Source organism: Megachile rotundata, chromosome 1 (assembly GCF_050947335.1).
Source record: "Megachile rotundata isolate GNS110a chromosome 1, iyMegRotu1, whole genome shotgun sequence".
Taxonomy (NCBI): domain Eukaryota; kingdom Metazoa; phylum Arthropoda; class Insecta; order Hymenoptera; family Megachilidae; genus Megachile; species Megachile rotundata.
The window spans coordinates 6,852,267-6,873,699 of NC_134983.1; the positions used below are offsets into that span (position 1 = coordinate 6,852,267).

The following is a 21,433-nucleotide window of genomic DNA, read 5'->3' on the forward strand; positions in this document are numbered from 1 at the left end:
TTGAAATACCGATCTATCGATAAAAGAAGTATATTACCCTTAATTACTACTCGTTAGAGGCGATTATCCTAAACAACTGTCTAAGATACTGTTTCTAAGATTATGTTAATAAAACTTGTGAAATGTCTCGAATATCACAAGCTTGATTTTCAACAACCAAATACCACGTTCTTAAGTGGGATTTTATAAATGTGCACCACTTTGATGCACATTTTAATAAAGCAGTCACACAAATGTCAACAAAACGAAACTGCACAACGTGTATTATATAAACAAAATATGCTATTTAATTGTATCGAGTTTTACGCGAGTTTATTTTAAGTATATGTACAATTTTTATATTACAAGTTTTGCCATCTTTGACAAAATAACTTTTTTTATATCACTTGTAGAAAAATTTTTAACATACTTTATCAGACTAAAATTAACTCTATTTTTATGTACTACTAATTGCAAGATTAAAAAGTAATAATAATTGAAATTTATAGTAAGGATTAAAACACTTTTTCACTAGTAAAAGATTGTTGAAATTTATTACTTCGTAATGTAAAATTAATATCAAATTGAAGTTTTACTGCATATTAAAGTCCTACTGAAAATTAAAGTTCACTTCTTGTTTGATTTGATTTAAGTTGAAATTCAAGTGATAAAATTTTCCTTTATAGTTCGTCAAATTGTAAACATTTATTTATGTCTGAAAACGTCTGTAGTTGATACGTAACAATATTCGCAGTCTTGGCATATATCTGAAAGTATAGTTTTTTACCCTCAAAACAAGCTATAGTGTATTCAAAAAATAATTTTAAACGAATTTTTTCAGAAGCGGATTTTAACGAACTATAACCATTTACCGAAATACCTCCATTCTCATGATTCCATATTTTTATGTATATGATTGAAATTGTTTTTCAAGTAATGAAATGTAATAGTAAACAATTATGGTATTCAACGAAAAAATGAGATAATACACAAAACTAAAGCACATTTGTTTATGTTCCAATGTAAATAATCACATGTGCCGTTTTTATTTTTTAAGATAAACGATTTTTAAGATTTACGAAGTACTTCGTTTAATTATTATGAAGAATGTTCTGAACGTTTACCGAAAAGAATACCGTGTAAAATGTAAATACTCGATCGATTTGACATCCATTTTAATAAATTTATGTTTACTTGAATATACATACCCGTGCCAGAGGGACGGCGAAATCGAAAAAGGTCATAAGACTAGGACGCAATAATTTGATGCCTGAGAAACTCCTAAACTTTTGGATATTTTCATTACTTATTTGTTCTAGCAGATAGTATAGAAATAATTCATGACTACTTTTCAATTTTCTACATGAAATGCATTTGATGTTACAAAACATGGTTATAAAAAACATTTCAAATGAATGTATTGCCTTTATTTTAGTCACTGAATACAGATATGAGTTATTAAAAATGTAATTTGTTTTTAAAACACACAAGAGCTGTATATATTTTTTTATTCATTTTATTAATCTTCAATAAACTTTTTAGATACATTTAAACTATCATTTATTACTGAAAATACAAATAAATCTTTTCTCTTATAACAGATATTACATTAAATGATACTCGCATTTCACAAATAGTGGATAAAAGACTCGAGCAATAATACTTGCTATAGTAAACATCTTTAAATAAATCATTTTGAAATTGTATTTTTATTATAAGATATTACAAATATCTCTACTATAACTTCCTGTAAAGTAAATAACTTATTAGGAATAGAGACTCAAAATGCAATATAGTATCCTGAGTAAATTTTATTCGAAAGAGTCAGAGCGCCACATATTTTAAAAAATCTGGTAAAAATTGAATCTTTTAGCTTCGTATTCAAATTTTCAAATTATATAAATTCCTCTTACATAATTACCATAAAATTGATTTGAACAATACAGCACTTTATTTCCATAAAAAATAATGCCTTTGGCCCAAAAATAGTTCACGTATATAAAATATCATTTATACATATGTCTTATTGCATTAACAATTTAATTAATACCTTGCAAATACCAGTTGACAAAGTTTTAGTTCGAATGTGGACATTTTTCCTGCCACTTTACCATCCCTCGGCCGGGTTGCATTAACACCAAACCTACCTGAACTCCAAATTAAAACTTGAGAAGTAAAGACGAATGATAAAACATAAAATAATGTATGCGTCTTGATGAAGATCAACACAGAAACCTCGTAACTTCGTAAGGTAAAGTGGGGTAAGTGCAGACTGGTTTTTGTAAAGTTGGTATTTAAACGTAAGTATTTTCAGTCTGCTATGTAAAAACTTAGCGCTGTCGATATCGAACGATTTGCACAATTACTACCATTTAGTTAATATTAACTAGAACCTTAATTTTGTACATTTTGATTTTGATAGGAAATTGTTTAAAATGTCAACTACTCTGCACTTTCCCCGAAAATGGGGTAAAAGCGTAACTTGAAGTTAAATACTTTGAAACTTTATTTCATGTGCAATGGGGCAAGAGCAGAATTATTAACAAATCTGCTATAAAATGCTTTTTACTGCATTATGCAAGTACTCTATACTGCAAACAAGTACTCTTAGCTGAAATATAAAAGGGGATATAGTGAAACAAAACAAGGAAACAGACATACTAAATGGAGAAATTTCGCTCATATTGTAATAAAAATAGCCTGTATACGCACTTGCCCCGTTTACGAACTTACCCCACTTCACCTTAACTTAAGAAAACTGTTAAACGGTTTTGGTTTGGTAGGTTTAGTGTTACATCCCATAATCGTCCTCCGTCGCGCAATACTCACAAAGTCGATCCTGTCTGATCAGAGGTCTGCTTTCGACATTATCGCTGACTGTCCAAACCGTCACGTTGTAGAGTTTACCAGGTGTTAGGCCAGTGAACGTCACCTTGGTGTCGGTATCGTTGACCAGTCGTTCTTTCGTCGTGTTGTTCTCATCGCTAATCCGGAAACGATACAGATCGAACTTGGACGATTGGATCGGTGTCGGTGTGTACCTTAATGTCAACGAGTCGGGTTGATCTCGATCGACCACCACAACGACCTCCGATTGGATCAGTGGCACTGAATTCGATACAATCGTGTTTGTTCTCTTGCAGTTTCTTTTATTGTCCTAACGTTTCTCTCTTTATCCAAGATAATTTCAAATCCATCTTTCGATTTTGTGTAAAGTTATCAATTTTATGAACTTATTAAATTTTCATATTTTGTGTTCATGTCTTGCTATATTTTTGTACTTTTTATAGAACTGATGATGCAATTAGATGAATTCAGATTATACGTTAAAAAAATAGCGTTTGTTTATATGTAACTTCATTTTTGAGGACACTGATTTTAAATATTTGCTTTTCATATATAGGCTTGTAATTGTAAATAGACATATTGTAATTTCGTTTGTAGCTGAAATTATTGCAACATTGTTCTCTAGAAATTTGGAGCAATTTTATTATTTACTGAGATTTAAGATAACAATTATTATTGTAATACTACTGTCTTCTCGTAGTGAAATTTTACAAACAAAAAATATTAATAATTAAATAAATATAGAAAAATATCCCGATAGCTCAATATTAAAATCTAACACTATTCAATTTATATCTATGAATTATTATAGTTTCATGTATAATGTGTCTCGTGTATAATACATGTTATAAAATTGAAAGAAGAAAGAATTATTGAAAATTAAAATTAAAAATTAAAGTTAAAGAATTATATTACACATAGACGTGTGAATATTATACATATATCATACATGCAATAACCTAATTATTGTCAACGATTTTTTCAGTCAAGTCTTGAAAACCAAATATTTTCTTTCTCTACATTCTTGACGTTCAATATATGTTCAAAATAGATTTTCTCAAAAATGAAGTTATGTATAAATAAATTTTACACATATATTTTCATCATATTTTTTTAAGTGTAAAATATTTATTATTCTACTTGTACCATCAGTTACATAATTTCCTTAAATACAGACATGATTTTGTACGACCTTCGAGCTATGATTCGAGAAATGTTTAAATTTGCCTGTTTTGACTGAAACCTAACCTTATTTTTTCTTTGAAACATAGTTTTTTAATAGAATTGTAATTTTGCTCTTAAAATAAATAAAGTTATATGAAAATTGCAAAGACACGCTCGAAAAGTGCTTAATACCTCATGCAAATGTCTCCTACTATTTATTGCTTATTTATTTTATTTTCAGTTTACGATTTCTTTGAAAACTTCAAGAAATTCTTAAAGAAACCCTTTGAGAAATTAAAGAAATCGTCTTATACTTTCTACAAATCAGATATTCTCTTAATTTTTATTTTACTTCTATCTGTATGTAAGAAAGGAGTTTATAAATTGTATGTTGAAACCTCTTATCCTAAAATCATTAAATAACATATGCTAAATAAAGTGATATTCCAAACTCACAGACAGTATTACATATAAAATATAATATATTTAATATAACATATAAAATTATGTTTCAAAGACAAAAGAAAGGACACGAAATAATCAAAAAGTTTGCCACCCTGTGTCGATTCAATTTCTTCAAATCAAATAGTGATGAAATATTTTACGAAACGAAAAGTCGACTAACAAAAGTTTAAGCGTCTATTATACATCACAGCACAACACACAGAAATTAGTATTCTAACAAACGTGAAACTTGCAACCAGATAACTCTTTAACACGTGTTAGCACTAATGTTTAGATGGAGCTCGTTAATGAAACACTTGGATTCGTTCGAAAAAGAGAAACGTAGCTACGATATATATGAAAACAATCGGTGATGATTACTTACTTGTTCTGGTTGTTAAATTGGTTACATCGCTAACCAAATTATAAGAAACGGTGTAGATGGTAAAGTTATATTGAACACCTGGCATCAGGTCGCTGACCAGCACCCTTTGCACTGCGTTTTCGTCAAAAACGATGCTGGACACATCGTTACTTTCCGTGATATTTTTTGTACGTAGATCATCGGGATTTTCGACTGGCCACCATCTTATTACGTACGTTTCGATTCGACCTTCTGGCCTTGGCCATTCCAAGGTCACGTTCGTGGAGTCAATGATCGGTGTAATGTTGAGCACTGGATTTGGTCCTGAAATAAATTTATAAATTTATGAAATATTATAAATAATATTCATTTTAGATTTCTAAATTATAAAAAATTTATAGACAAAGGTGGAAAAATTCTACTATTTATTGACTTGGAATAAGCTAGTGTTGATTATTAGATTATGGCAAAGTAGATCGATAGAAATAATACAGTAGGAGTATTAATAACTCATTTTGGGGCTGAGTTTGCTTGAAAGCGATTAATACTTATTTATTAAAAGAGTAAATTGTAATAATATAATTGTAAATTTAACGTATTAATTTGTAATATAATTGTAATATAATTGTAATATAATTGTAATGTTAACATAATTGTGATTTCAACATACTGCATTTGAAGAGATATTGTACCTATATTTTCTTTTCAAAATGACAGTATTATTTTATTCATTACCAACTTCAAAATCCTATTATAATTTTGCAGAAATAATTTAGATGTTAATAAATAAATAATACTACTTTTTTAAGTCGTACGTATTCCACAGAAAATATCATAAAGATAATATTTTCATTACTGTAATTCTATTTACAGCATTGACGAATTTACATTTTTAACATAAATTATATGTTACATTCTAAGTTTAATTTATATATTTTCGACATCTATAATTCAATGTTATATGTATTCAATTTTATTTATAAAAATAAGAAATATATATAATGATTAATTGATTTATTTTAAAAAAATATTAAAAACATGTGTTGTCTCAGATCTTTGGAAAACTAAATCCTAATTAATCGAGAAATGGAGTAACATTTATTAACAATATTAACTATATCTTTATATAAGTATTATCGTCAAATCTGAAACTTTAAATTAACTTATCACAACTACTATTTTACAATGTTTTTCTCAAATCATGTTATATTGTGCAGAATTCGAAATCTGTCATTGAACATGTAACAGTTTAATTGTATGAATTTATTTATTATTATAATTTATTATTATAATATAGTATATTATACTATACATTATGCAATGCATAATATTTCTTACAAATAAAATTCAAAATATTTCATTACTTACGAACAGTGTGATTAACTTGAAGCGGATAAAGGCTCTCCACTGTGTAACTCACAGTGTTCACTTGAATCGTGTACTTTTCTCCAGCAGTCATATCCGCAACTTCCGCTTCCGTTTCTCGCACACTAGGTAATTTCACCCATCTAGGATCGTCTTCGGTTCGATATCTAATCGAGAATTCAGAATACAGAGAATCTGTAGGAGCTTCCCAGTGAACGACGACGGTGTTGCTTGTCACCCTTTCGATGCTTAGATTCTTTGGTGGATGTGGTACTGAAATTATACGAAATGATATCAATAATTCATATAAAACGATATACTTATTACATTTGTTAAAACGACAAGTTTTAATATAAAGTTCAGTTGTCTTATTTTTATTATCATTCTTGATTATCAATTCTTTACTGTTGATTCTCTTGTTTGTTGTGTAATGTGCTTTTCTTGTTGTTGTGTAATATACAAAATGTTGTTGTATAGATACAACAAATTAGAATTCAGTAAAATAATATATATCGATCACAGGAAAAAATTCCTTTAAAATATACAAGTTCAAATAGAAAGTACATGTAAATAATCGTATATACATAAACATAAGTAATACTCTTCATACTATACATATACTTATTATATTTTTTACAATTATACTAAAAGTTTGATGTTAGATCACAACCATATATTTAAACTTAATATTAATTTATTAATATTTTGTACATTTTCAGATGTACATATATTATTTGGTATATTTATAACACTAGGTCCAACGATGTTCGCTCGGGAACGTACCGCTGTCAACCCATGAGTTGGCGCGCGAAGGGGCTGACCCAAAAGAGTTACTTCAATTGGTCAGAATAGAAAAATGGACGTCTAGCAGACATATTTTCAGCGGTTCTATTGGCTCTACAATAGTAGAGTCGCACTCCAATTTAGCTAAAAATAATAACAGTCGACAAACGTCTCTTAAGTGAGCGATAGTGTGATTTCAGCAGTTATAGCCATTATTATTCTCATGAGTGATGCCCACTTAGACGTCGACCGATTGACGCGTCCCGATTGGACGGTCCCGATTTGACGCGTTCCATTTCGAAGCTCTACCGATTGGATACATTCCAATTCGAAGCTGTTAGATTAGATTAGGTTAGGTTAGGGTAGGTTAGGTCCATTCGGCACTGCTTCGAGGCGGAACGCGTCCAATTGGTAAAGCTTCGAATTGGAATGCGTCGAATCGGGACCGTCCAATCGAGACGCGTCCAATCGGTCGACATCCAAGTGAGATTCGTCCGACCCCCATTCTCATTTGCCGAAATGTAACGAAGTGTTTACAATAGAGATACAGCTTTTTTTACTTTGGATCATGCACCAACTCATGGGTTGACATCTGTACATCTTTGGTATAACAACATGAACATTAGAACCACTTACAAACGGCTTGAAGATAATCATGGGGTTCGCTCCTGAGTCCATGACTGATAGCGAAAACTTTGACTTGGTACGCAGCACCCGGGTACAAGTCCCCCAAAACGATATGTGACTCCGTTGTAAGGGTCGTGGCACTCTCTCCCGTGTCATTTCTGTTAAGTGTCACCTCAAATTTCTCTTGCCTCGAATTTACATCGCTTTTCCACGAGATATTCAGTCCTGTTTCGCTGGGTTTTAGATCCTCGATTATCGGACTCGAAGGCCGTGTGACTTGGTACAAAACAGTCTCGTTTGACTCAACCTTGTTGCTGATGGCTTGCACGATTATGGAGTAATTTCTGCCAGGTAGCAACGCTTCTAAAGTCACCTGAAAACGTATCAGTATTAGATGATTTACTGGAACAGTTCTCACGCAGTGGATTTGTTTGAAGAGTTTTTGATTCGATACGTCATTTAGATTTAAACATACGGTCATTCGTGTTAATATTTGGACACCACATCGTCTTTGAATGTGCTAGTTCGTGTGAAAAAAAATTTTTCGTGTTATTTGAGAAATTCTTTCCTTAAACGGGTCTTCTTTTATGTTCATTACAATATTTGTTTCATTTTAACCTCGTGTTTGTGGCTAGTGAAGTAACTAATCAAAAATTTGTACGATTGATGATGTTCTGATAATAAGTTCTTAAAATTAGTTTAAAATATATATTCTTCAAATTTAAAATATATGTTCTTAAAATTAAAATTAAAATTAAATTAAATGGTTCTTAAAATTAAATTTAGCCCAAACAATTTTCATATTTTAAAAAATTATTTATATGTGTATTAACTATAATATTGTGTCAACAAAATATTTGTGAATATATGTTATTTAACATAAAAACATTTCCCACGCTCTTTTACTGTCACGGATTGCTATAAAAATGAATGACTCGAATATAAGTGAAAATATAAGATGTGATAAATATTAATATCATATAAAAATGTGTTAAGTATTCATAAATTGTTTTTTAACGAATCGTAAACAAGCTTCTGCTGACATTTTCGAAAACAAAGTATGATTACAAAAATAGGAATGATTAATGGTGTTTTTTATTTTCACATGTACCTTATCAAATTAGGATTTCCGTTTTAGACATTTATGACTTATTCTGCATTTTAAATGTTGTTGCAAAAGATATTGTGAATCATTCACAATTATTTGCTTCTTCGATGAGATAAAATACTTGGAACGATAATATCTTTTTTCTAACAATAGGTTTTCTAACTTTCGAAAATTTGAGGTCATTGAAATTTTATTAAAATGAATAAATGCAGGTATATTCGTGTACAATTAATATTTTTAATCGTAAGCTTTGTAACATCAAAGTTTAAATCTTTCTTTAAAAAAAAGTGTGCTTTGCAAAAATTAAGTGATGTCCAATTTCAAAGATAAATCCAGTAGATAATTCGTAAAAATAAATCCATAAATATTTGTTCGACAAAATAATTATTATTCACGCAATATTTAATTCGATTTGACATTTTGAAAAAATGATTTTAAAAGAAATATTTCTATTATTTTACGTTATCTATGTATTATCAAAGCTGAAGACGTCATTCATTCGCATTTTTAATGACTCACACTGCGTAAATTATGAAAATGGCTTAATATCATCTCGAATATTGGAGAATTCATACGATACGTGACTTTATACATCTGTAGCAACACTTACTTTTGTCTTATCAGTTGTTAGCGTGTTGCTATCACCGCTGATCGTTGTTTCTACTTCGTGGTATTGAAGTTTGTAGCTGTCCTGAGTACTCGAATTTTCAGGATGCCAAGAAACCTCCACCATTCCTGTTTTTTCGTCAATCACAGCACGGAGATCACGCACAGGTAGTGGTTCTAAAAGAAAGATACACCCGAATTAACATTTGTTAATTGAAAATTTATACATAAATTCAAAATAAAAAATTTTTATTGTGAAAGTTAGAGAATTTGGAGATTTGATGATTTTACAATTTGTGGGTTTGAAGATGTGAAGGTTTGAAGCATTGTTGAATTTTGGATGTGGAGATTTGAAATTTTTGGAACTTGAAAGTTTGAGAATTTTGGAATTTGGGGTTTTGCAGATTTGATAATTTGGTGCTTTGGTAATTTAGGAATTTGGGGGTTTTGCAGATTTTATAATTTGGTACTTCGGTAATTTAGGAATTTGGTGATTTGGTAATTTGGTAATTTGGTGATTTGATAATTTAGGAGTTTGGGATCTGGAAAATTAGGGATCTAGGGAATTTGGGATCCTGGGAATTTGATATCTAATGAATTTGGGATCTGGGGAATTCGGGATCTTGGGATCTGGGGAATTAGGGATCTAGGGAAAATGGGATCTGGGGAATTTGAGATCTACCAAATTTGGAATCTAAAGAATTTGGGATCTTGGAAATTTAAGATCTAGTGAATTTGGAATCTAGGGAATTAGGGATCTACGGAATTTGGTATCTAGGGATCTTGGGAATTTGAGATCTAGTGAATTTGGGATCTGGAGAATTTGGGATTTAGGGCATTTGGAAATTCGATAATTTCGTAATTTGATAATTTGGGAATTTGGAAATTTGGAAATTTAATAATTTGGAGATATATGAGTTTGAATATTCGTTAATTTTGTAATTCGCTAATACGTGAATTTAAAAAATTGAAAATTTGAATATTTAGAAATATGGAAATTTGATAAGTCAGTAATTGAAAAATTCAGAAATTCAAACATTCGAAAAATTTCAGAAATCTATAAATCCGAAAATTTTTAAATTTTAAAATTTCGACGTAAAAAATAGTTAAATATCATCAAACCTTCATTCATATTAGTAATTAATACTACCCAAACAACAAATAAACTCACTCAAAGTAACGTCACCACTGACTGGCCAACTAGTGACTTTTCCAGAGACAGTCTTCAAAATAACTTGATAAGTTTTCCCTGGTTCCAGATCTTTGAACTCCCATTTAGTCTCATCATCCTTGTTTCTGGTAACTGGCGCTAGTCTTCGATTACCTCCCAACGATATTTGATACTTATCGAATTCGGACATTCCATCAGGTGGACTCCAGAAAACGCGGAAGGAAGTGGAAGTTATCGAAGACTTGTCAAAAGTTACGTTTACTGGCCTTACTGGCACTGTTCGATATTGGGCCGTTGTTGGGGCTGAAGTTTCATCCTCGGACACCGTGTGCACGGAGATATTATAAGCTCGACCTGCAATAATAAAAAATTAATATTCTTCTTTGGGAATATTTATTCGGCTTTCTCCCAATTCATGCTTATCGTTACTAAGAATCTTGCAAAAGTATTTGAGGAATTCGGCTCCACTTTTCGTCCGAGATTTTAACCCTTAACGGCATACGTCATCAAAATACTTGACACACGGAACGTTTAAGACCCCAAGCACTAAAAAAGTTCTTTACAAAAAAACTACTCATTATTTTAACTTGGAAAAAATTATAAATAATCCTCGAAAGTGGTGTCAACATATTTCATAGTTGATTTCAGTAAATTTAAACGTTGAATATGAACAAAAATTCAGAAAGATTCAAGAATAAAAAAATGACGGTTTTCACAGAAAAATTCAGAATCTTTTTCGACTTCAATATGAAGAGATAAAATTTTAGCTGAGCACTCTTGAGATATAACAGTTTGAGGAAAAAAATAGTAAAAATACGGGGCTTTCAAAAAAGGTATTTATTCAGATTTCCAGGATATGAAGTAGTTAACATTGAAGCTAAATTAGTAGGGGTCGCTTCATATCCCAGTGTGATCGTTAAGGGTTAACCTTTGCACTCTTATATCTGGTGTGTCTCGACATTTCTCTTGGATCTTATAAATAATTCAGATAAATAGATTGGCTGAACATATATATTTATAATAAATGAAAAATATATTTGTCTCCCCTTTCTTGATCTATTTTGTAAATTAAGTTGGTAGTTGAAAAAGAAATTAAGAGGGTAAAAACTAATTCCTCTAAAAATTAACAAATTTACAAGAACTTCTTTTCTAGAATTATTTGCAAAATAAGTGAAAGAGATGCCGATTGCTTTATCAGGAGCAACAAATGCGTTGATAACAGATGTTCAGTTGTCGTCAATATTATTAAACATTTACAAACTTGATTTCGTACTACAATGACAGGTGAATTTGGACATATAAAATTTTCATACGCTTTGATAAATAACTTACCAGGAACTAGTCCCTTGAAAGCAGCTTGCGCTGGCCCAGGGGGTTCGCCTTCTTTTTCCACATAAAGAACAGATTCTATGGCATCGGGAGGATCTATACTAACTTTGTAATGGGTATAAATCCCTGGAGGATAAGGTGGCTGCCAAAGGACCAACAAGGTCGTTTCGTTTCTAAACCATACGATAAACTTGCCGGGTGTGTTGGGTTCTGTAAAAATTAGAGAAATTTGAGACTTGCATGTATCATCATCATTATAAATTCAAAAGTAAATGATGTCTTTAAATGATTATAGCTAATGGTAATCTTAAATGATGAGTGATGTATTTCAGTTTAAAATCAATTGTATTAAATTTATTTGTAGAATTATTGAAATTATTGAAAATATTGGAATTGTTAGAATCATAAAAATTAATAAAAAATATTAGAATTATAGAAATTATTGGAAGTATTGGAATTATTAGAATTATTGAAATAATTAAAATTATTAAAATTATTAAAATTATTGAAATTATAGAAATTATAGAAATTATAGAAATTATTGAAATTATTGAAATTATTGAAATTATTGAAATTATTGAAATTATTGAAATTATTGAAATTATTGAAATTATAGAAATTATTGAAATTATTGAAATTATTGAAATTAATGAAATTATTGAAATTATTGAAATTACTGAAATTATTGGATTTATTAGAATTATTAGAATTATTAGAATTATCAGATTTATCAGAATTATCAGAATTATCAGAATTATCAGAATTATCAGAATTATCAGAATTATCAGAATTATCAGAATTATCAGAATTATCAGAATTATTAGAATCATTAGAATTATTAGAATTATCAGAATTATTAAAATTAGTATTATTATTATTATTTATTTAGAATTATAAACATAGTATTATCTTTATTTAATATAAAGATAATCTAAATTTATTTTATTCATCATATAATACAAATTGACCATTAAAGAATTTAATTTGTTTATTATACTAAAACATTCGTTATCATGATAAACTTTAAACAATTACAGACTTTTTGAATACATAATTATTTTCTGAAAAAACTATTTATTATTATTTCACGTAATAAATGATTGAAAATGTATTATAAGGAAGAACTGTTGAATATTGTAATTTCTTCGCTTCAGTTATAAAGTTTAGAGACTTTCAGCTCTGAGTTCATTTCGTAATTACCGGTTATGAAAGTAAACAGAAATTGTTGAAAACATTACGGTGATATCGGCTGTATAACGGTACGCTTCTAATTGGCAATTCATGAATTCGTAATAAATAACGCAATATCGGCTTTCAATTGACAAACTACTTCAACTACGAACTCCAACACAGACAAAAATGTCTGCCAAATATACGGGTGCTTCATGAAATTTCAAACTTGTTATGAACCAACTGAGTTTAGTCTATATTTTCCACTTTTATCCACTGAGTTTCATATAATTGGTAGATAACATTAACGGAAAAAGAATAATTTTATGTCGATTGCAAGATAAGTACAGTATTTTTAAATCTCTATACATATAAATTAAGTCACACATCTCTATTTTTACAAGTTTAATTCTTTCTTTATCAACAAAGTATATTAAAGAAAAAAAATACAGATTTTTTAACTAATAAAAAATTACCGAGAATATCAGTTTAAAATAATTTTAAAAGAATGCAAATCCGCGTCTCATAAATCAAGTTTTACTAGTTAAGTTGCATATTGATGTATCATAAATTACCACAGTAATTTTTTCAGACCGCAATTTAATAATTTGCGTTCATAAAATGTAGAAAACTACGGAGAAAAAATTTTAAAAAATACAGGTAAAAAAATAGACTTTAGTGCGACTCGTGACGCACTAAAAGTCAAATGCGACAAACCAGACTAACATTTTCACCGCAACTGAATTTATTTTAATAATTCTAATTATAATATCTACAATCAAGAATCTCTGAATGCAACATACGCCTAGTATTGTACATTATTTTATTTATTTTAACACTGTAGCAATTAGTCACATTCGAATGACTGTCCACAAAATTATAGGTTAAGTGATTGAGCGCATTTCATGGGTAGACGCAAATTGTCAGAATGATGGATCATGTTCACTTACTCGTGGTGAAATTTCTGCTAGTGTAAGCAACGCTTTCTTTGGTGTCCAACACAGTGAAAAGTTGCAGGGAATACGTTGCCCCAGGGATGAGATCACGAAGCAAATAGGGAACCGCATCCGCTGAGATGACGCTTGTTTTTGGATTTCCGGTGTCGCTAAAGCTTTGCACCCTCAACCGGAAACCGGAATAATTGCCCTGAGCTGGCGGTGCCCAATAGACTATCGCGTTCTTTCCATTTCGCACCGAAACGGTCAGGTTCGAGGGTGGATCCGGTGCTGCAAAGTAAAATTCATTCAATCGAACGAAAACTTCTACCTCTTATTCGGAGTAATTTTTTTGTTAGATAAAAAGGTGGAAGCTTCGTGTTCTGTGTAAATTTAAGTGCATCAAATGCAACGAGTATACATATGCACATGAAAAATATTAAATCCTAAATAACAAATCTCAAGCAGATAGGAAAACGTTTGCGTATAAATTTTACAATACCTCAATAAAATTTAATATGATTCAAAATTACAAAAAGAACAAAAAGTATAATTGAAATCTATTTCAATAATTATCGAATTTGATAAAATATTAAGAAGTTATCGCTAAATTCTTAAACTATCAGTCATCAGAAATTATATAATCGTTCTAGTTATTACAAAGTTAGACCATTGAACCGAATTAGTAGTAAAATAGAAACAAGCCTGATTGAAAATAGAATTATCTTTGATTTAAAAAATTCAAATGTAAACAAAGTACAACTCCAAATTCCAATAAAGCATTAGTCTATTATGCAATATAAACGATGACGTATTTAAGTGTTTAAAATGATAAAAACAGCAAGTGGCGATCTTTGAACGACAGCATAATTGAATTCAGTAAATGGCAATGAGAATATACATATGCACGAGTGTAAAAGGTTAGTCATTCTTGAATAAACATAAATATTCAAATCTTTGCTGAAACCGTCATTACGAACTTCATAAATTGAAGTCACTATGAACTTCTTCAGTTGAAGTCAATAGTGTCAATCGTTTTTCACGACGTATTTACTCGAGGCTTTGATCAACATGGTAATCAATTGATAAATTTACCTGTGGTAATGGAGGCAGTCCATGTGAGCCAGTCATGAAGGGTGCTATTACTATAATACAACCAAAATTCGTATTTAGTACCAGGAAGCCCATCTTTGAACTTGATGACGTCACCGATGTCGACGGCGGCTATGGTGGTGTTGGGTGGTGGATAACCAACGGGAGGGCTGTAGTCTAAACGATACCATGAGCCGCCTTGGCTCAAATTCCCTGGTATTTCGATAGCAAGATCAGCCGAGTATGTGACCTAAATACAAAGAGAACCAAATTAAAATTCGCTCGTGGTTCAGATTTATTTAGAATCGTATAACTTCTAAATAGTAGAATTATAACCGCTTATTTACAATTGTTTCAGATATTGTTTTGGGTAAAAATTTGAACAACTACTGAGTTGTATTTTGTGATTAGTATATCAAAATAAAGATAGATTATTTATATTCTATATATACAATACATACAATATTGTATACCTGTATATATTGTATACACCCTGATACAAAGTATAAGGATTTGAGTATGTGAATGATTATAATGTAGAAATTAGGAAATCTAAAAATTTAGAAATATACTTTGGGAATATAGTGATTCACTAATTTAGAGTTTGGGAAATGTAGACATTCAAGAATATACAAGAAATTTCAGAATATAGTGATTTAGGAATATACAAATTTGGGAATATAGTGATTCACTAATGTAGAGTTTGGGAAATGTAGTCATTGAAGAATATAGGAATCTGGGAATATATGTAGTGATTGCGAAATGCAGACATTCAAGAATATACAAGAAATTTCAGAATATAGTGATTTAGGAATATACAAATTTGGGAATATAGTGATTCACTAATGTAGAGTTTGGGAAATGTAGACATTGGAGAATATAGGAATTTGGGAATATATGTAGTGATTGCGAAATGCAGACATTCAAGAATATACAAGAAATTTCAGAGTATAGTGATTTAGGAATATACAGATTAGGAAATGTAGACATTCTGAAATATAGAAATCTGAGAATATAGTGATTTAGAAATATGGAGATTTGTAACTATAGAAATTTCAGCTGAGAATACTAGAAAATATAGAAACTTGATAACACACGAATTTGAAAATACAAAAATTCGGTAATACAGAAATTCGTTAACGTATTAAAATTAACGTATTAAACGTATAAAAATTTGAAAATACCGAAATCTGAACAAACAGAAATTCGTATAAATAAAAACTAGAAAATATGGAAGTAGATGAAATAACACGAATAGTTCAAAGTTAAATCTCTGACGCAAGCTATGAATAAAATATGAATACATTTCTTTATAATATTACTTATCACACTAGTCCATTATTATAATTTAAACCAGTCTAAATAACCACAAAAAATTTCATCTTTTAATACTTTAAATGCTTATAAAAATCTCCAACGAAGATGATTTATAATCCCAGAAAATGATCGCTTAAATCATATCGCCAAATGTATTACATTCGTATCAGTGGGTAGCCAATATAAAAACTCGTTACGGTAGAAATCAAATTGTATCGGTAACCTCTTTGTGAAAGCAGTACATATTGTGCTTGATAAAATCGCAGACGTCGAAACGATCGTTACACAAGCATGTGTTACGTGTGTGGGTTACACACACATGAAAAATGTGGCATTTCTATGTTACGATATTACGTATCTGGATCACGATACAGCGACACGCGACCAGACGAGGCCGCAGTCAATGGCAAAGAGGCATAAACCTTTGTGGTATTTATAGTACACATTTTATGGCACTATGATAAACATCCATTCTCTAAGTTAGAGAGATTATACGCTAGAATCCGGATTATTGGAGATGACCCTGGATAAAACGAATCAGTACGATCACATTATTCAAATCTGATTAAACTCTTACTTGGTCAAGGCGTCTTGCATAGTTAATTTAATCAGGAATATCGGTATTTACTATGTCACATAGGATACATAGGGTAACTTTAGAAATTTACTATATCCCCATGGGGTCTATTTTAAATCATTTTTAGAACATAGAGTGTAGGTGAATTATTTTTGAATAATGAGTAATTAAAATTAAATTTTAATATTACATTGATTCATACTAACAGTTCAATATTGTTACTGCTGACAAATATTTGAAATTCCCCATAATCATTAAATATAAACATAAATAAATCCACATAAAAAATGTATTTTAACCAATTAATGTCCTATAAATTCTGCCTTCTTGATTTTCACCTTAAGGGGGGCAATACCTATAGACAGATGAAAATAAGCTGATATTTGTGAATTTTTTTGTATAGGACACCTTTGTTTTGCATTTTTGAAATTTCAGGTATAATTTATTATAACTATTACCTATTACAGAATATTTTCTGTTTTGCAAAATATTTAAAAATGCCGAAATTATGACAATCTTTTCTGGAAGTGTTTTGGCGCGTCTCGTGAATCGGCGTGGGTTCTAGCTTTAGATATATTGGTCTGAAGCAAGTTTGCAGACAATGTTTCGAAAACTAACATTCACAGTTAGTAGATGAACCTCAGAAATGTGCAAAATATGTAAAATTCAAGGAATGGCGCGCTTTTGAAGAAAAACTGAATTTTATTGAAAATTTTTGCAATGTTTTGCAATAAAAAGGACTTTAATGTTCAATTTATTTCATACATTTAGGTTCATATGTTAGATAGTATTGTCATGGATATGTGCAAAAAATTTGAGCGCGATTGATAAACTAGTTCTTGAGTTATCAGTCACGCCAATTTTGAGAACGCAGTTTTGAGAAAAACGCGTTTAAAATTTCAGTCCTCCGCACTGAACAAATGTATATCCGCGGCGGTAATCGGCCATAACTTCAAAAGGGCTTCGCATTTCACTTTAAAATGTTGAGACAATATTTTTAAGATGTTACACTAACATTTTGTAGGAAAAAAAATTTTGTAATTTTTTAAGATTCCAAAGGTATTGCCCCCCTTAAATGAATCACAATTTATAAATAATAAAATTATCTCTAGAACTACAAACTGTAAAATCCAATTCAAAATCCTAGATTAAAAGAAATGACTACATTTTGTAATTTAACAAATTCAATAAATCTCAAAGAATTTGAGATTGAAGTTTCATGTAATTTTTATGTAAATTTTTCAGAGAAACACAAATTACGAATTCAGTAAATAACGCGAAGTTAACTCACGATGCAAAGAGATTTTTATTTTGTTTTTCTACTCTCTTGGTCGACCGTTAGCGCGGCGTCGTTAAAAGTATGAAACATCAACGAAACGGCAGAAATCCTTTGAAGAAAGAAAATTGAAAGCGTTACCCTCGCGCCAGAGATTTCTTCTAATTTCGCTTGTCAGGTCGTGGAACGCGACACAAGGGTGCGTAGGAGGGTGGCGTGTTTCAGAAACGAGCACCCATCGCTCGATGTGAAACTTTAACGGTCTGAAAGTCTCTCTCGAGCCACGACCGCGTTTAATCACTGGAAATTCGCGTGGCAAATAATTCGTAATGCAAGGCGAACCTTTTCGTTATCCGCAGCGAGATTCGAGACTGAAACGTTATGCTATTTCTAGCAATTCAATTAGAGATTTGGGTAGATAATTGCGGTACATGCAGTTTTGTGGATGCAGAAATTTGAAAAGACGGAAATTTCAATATAGTAATTTGAAAATGTGGAAACCTGAGAAATATAGTAAATCGAGACCTGCAAATAATATAGATATTTGAAAATATATAGATACCACAGAAATTTAGAAACATTAATTGCTGCAATACATTAAAGCATCTAAATTGTACAATAAGCTGTAAACATACTGTGTGTTGCTAATAACCTATGCTTGGTCTAATACGACTATAAATAAATCAATGAAAAAAAAATTTAGACGAACAATAATTTGAATACAGAAAAGAAATGTTGAGACTTGAGAAATGTAATAGTTTGGTAATACAAAAGTTTAGAAATATAAAAATTTACAAAATATAATAATTTAATGGTACATGAATTTGGTAATATAATTATTTGATAATGTAGGAATATGGAATATGGACATTTGCAAATTATGGTAATTTGATAATATGGAAATCTGGAAATATAGTGCTTTACGAAATACATTAATTTAGTTATGTGTAAAAATGGCGACATATAGAAACTAACGAAATAAAGTAATTTGGTAATATAGAAATGTGGAACTACAGGAATTTGGAAATATACATGATTGATCGATTGATTGATTGTTTGAACTATGGGCGTTGACTGATGTGGTCGTTGACCCCAAAAATATAGTCATATGGTAATGCAGAAATTTGGCAATAAGGATATTTGCGAAAAATAGTACTTTGGTAATATGGAAATTATAGTACTACACCAACAATAAAAATACACTAATTTTCATAATTTGGCAGTATATTTGGAAACCTAATTTATGAAATGCAGCAATTTAATAATATAGAAATGTGGTAATATAAACATTGATAAATATGAAAATTTACGAAACATAATATGATAATATAGAATTTTTCTAAATAATTACAAAATAATAATAATATACTAATTTTCATGATTTCGTAGTATATTTAGAAACATAGTTTATGAAATACAGTAATTCAGTAATATAGAAATGTGGTAATATAAACATTGGTAAATGTAAAAATTTACGAAACATAATTTAGTAATATAGAAATTTAGAAATCTAAAGATTTTGAAACATAGACAATATTTTAATGTAACAAGAAATTCTATTCATTATTAATATGATTTAAATACTACATCCACAAAACGAACTCAAAGAATTAAAAGAAGTAAATCTACTTTCCATATTTTTTTACTTGATCAGTATAATTAACTATAACTAATTTACTCCTGAAAGAAAGAACACGTTTTTCGTTTTAAATAATTACATTTTTTATCCTACCAAAACTCATCTCGTGACGAACTATAGTTCGTCGCAATATAGCTAGTATATAGTATAGCCAGTAATGCGTTCCTTGCTGTAAGGGAGGCGAAAAATGGTTCTCATCCATCCGCATCTTATAGAAATGATATTCAAAATGTTTCGACGTTGTTAGTAACACAGTCTGGAGGAGTTACACAGTTATTCCATTATTCTTTGTACAATTAGTTCCGATGGTAGATGGTGGCGTAACGATGGCCGTGGGGGTGCACGCCAGATGGAAAGAGGAGGGACGAAGAAAAGGGATGGTGCGAGAAACTCGCTGAACTAAAGGGAGACGACGAAGGGAAAAGGGATCGATATGCACATCAGCGTCGCGACCGGATGTAGGAAGAGAAACTCGAAGCTTTCCGCGCCCATAGGGAAAAGGGCGTCGGAAATGTTTGGAAATGGAAAAACTTAGATAAGTTGTCCTAAAGACCTAACTTGCAGAATGGGACATTTGGATGCCGTTGAAGCCGGATTTCCGATGACGGAGAATTCAACGAATCATAAAATTGAAATTAGAATAGCATTTCAATATCGCGCTGGTACTTCGCGTTTCTCAGTTTTAAAGGTTACGCCACTGGCCTTAAAATGGAAAGTAACAACTGCTTTTTGCGGGAATATAAATAATTTTGAATACATTTTCACGTGTATTTATTACTCGAATCTTTAATGTAAAATTTATAATTATACTATATAATACGAATAATACTACTACTAATTGTAAGAGTAGTTTACGAAATTGACTAATGGAAGCTCTCTTGGTACAGAGTCATAAAAATTGCAATTGTAATCTAAAATGAAGAGTTGGAATTTGTAATATTTTACATATTATGTACGTTATTTCATTCGTTCGAAAAACAAAACATTTTTCGCTCACATTGCAATTGTTTGCAATTCTTTTTTAGTAGTACTGTTGTCTATAATAAAGTCATGTCTGGAATAAAGTCATCAGTTGTTAAAATTGATGTTGACACACCTCATGCGTCTTGTGTTGCATTATTAAAATTTTCAAAAGCAAATAATTTTTGTGAACAAACTTGTACTTTAATTAAGCACTCGTTTATCGATGAGTGAGAACGTAAAAGAGCACAAAATTTCGCAGCAAAATATTTTTCCAGAATGCTGCTTTCAAAAATACTTATTACTGTTGAATAAGTAGTTTACTGTTGAAGTTTACTGATAAAAAATTTCAAGATTACTGTTAAAGAATTGTATATTCATTGAAAGGATTAATAAACGAATGATTTAGATTAGTGAGAGAGGTATTTTCAGAGTACCATATTTTCTATAGCGTTATCTGAACAAATTCCTTTGTACTTTATTTATTGAATGAGCATAGTAATAATACTGAACACTAGAAGTGTTTTATGTTTGCCTTTGTAACGCAAAAGCAAGGACAAGCAATGCAGCAATCTGTTCGAGTAATATGATACACTGTAACCTAAACAGAGCATGCAGTCGAAGCAGTTTGTTACTGCAGCTAACCAACATACTGCGTTGTTTGATCACCTTCATACTTT

The 21,433-nt window shown here is 30.3% G+C and overlaps 1 protein-coding gene across 10 annotated transcripts in view; it reads right to left on the reverse strand.

The window, feature by feature from the left end:
* Ptp10D (Protein tyrosine phosphatase 10D) overlaps positions 1–21,433 on the reverse strand; it is a 160,323-nt gene that overhangs the window by 100,420 nt on the left and 38,470 nt on the right. For all 10 annotated transcript variants that reach the window (XR_013039445.1, XR_013039443.1, XR_013039442.1 and 7 more), the window contains 9 exons: positions 14,988–15,234; positions 13,908–14,183; positions 11,791–11,997; positions 10,459–10,812; positions 9,292–9,464; positions 7,583–7,946; positions 6,167–6,436; positions 4,820–5,122; positions 2,809–3,087 (listed from right to left, as the gene is read on the reverse strand). Coding sequence is in view for 6 of the 10 variants with exons in the window: in XM_076535956.1 (XP_076392071.1) it covers positions 2,809–3,087; positions 4,820–5,122; positions 6,167–6,436; positions 7,583–7,946; positions 9,292–9,464; positions 10,459–10,812; positions 11,791–11,997; positions 13,908–14,183; positions 14,988–15,234 (2,473 nt within the window). In the remaining 4 variants the exon portion in view is untranslated. The remainder of the gene's footprint in view (positions 1–2,808; positions 3,088–4,819; positions 5,123–6,166; positions 6,437–7,582; positions 7,947–9,291; positions 9,465–10,458; positions 10,813–11,790; positions 11,998–13,907; positions 14,184–14,987; positions 15,235–21,433) is intronic.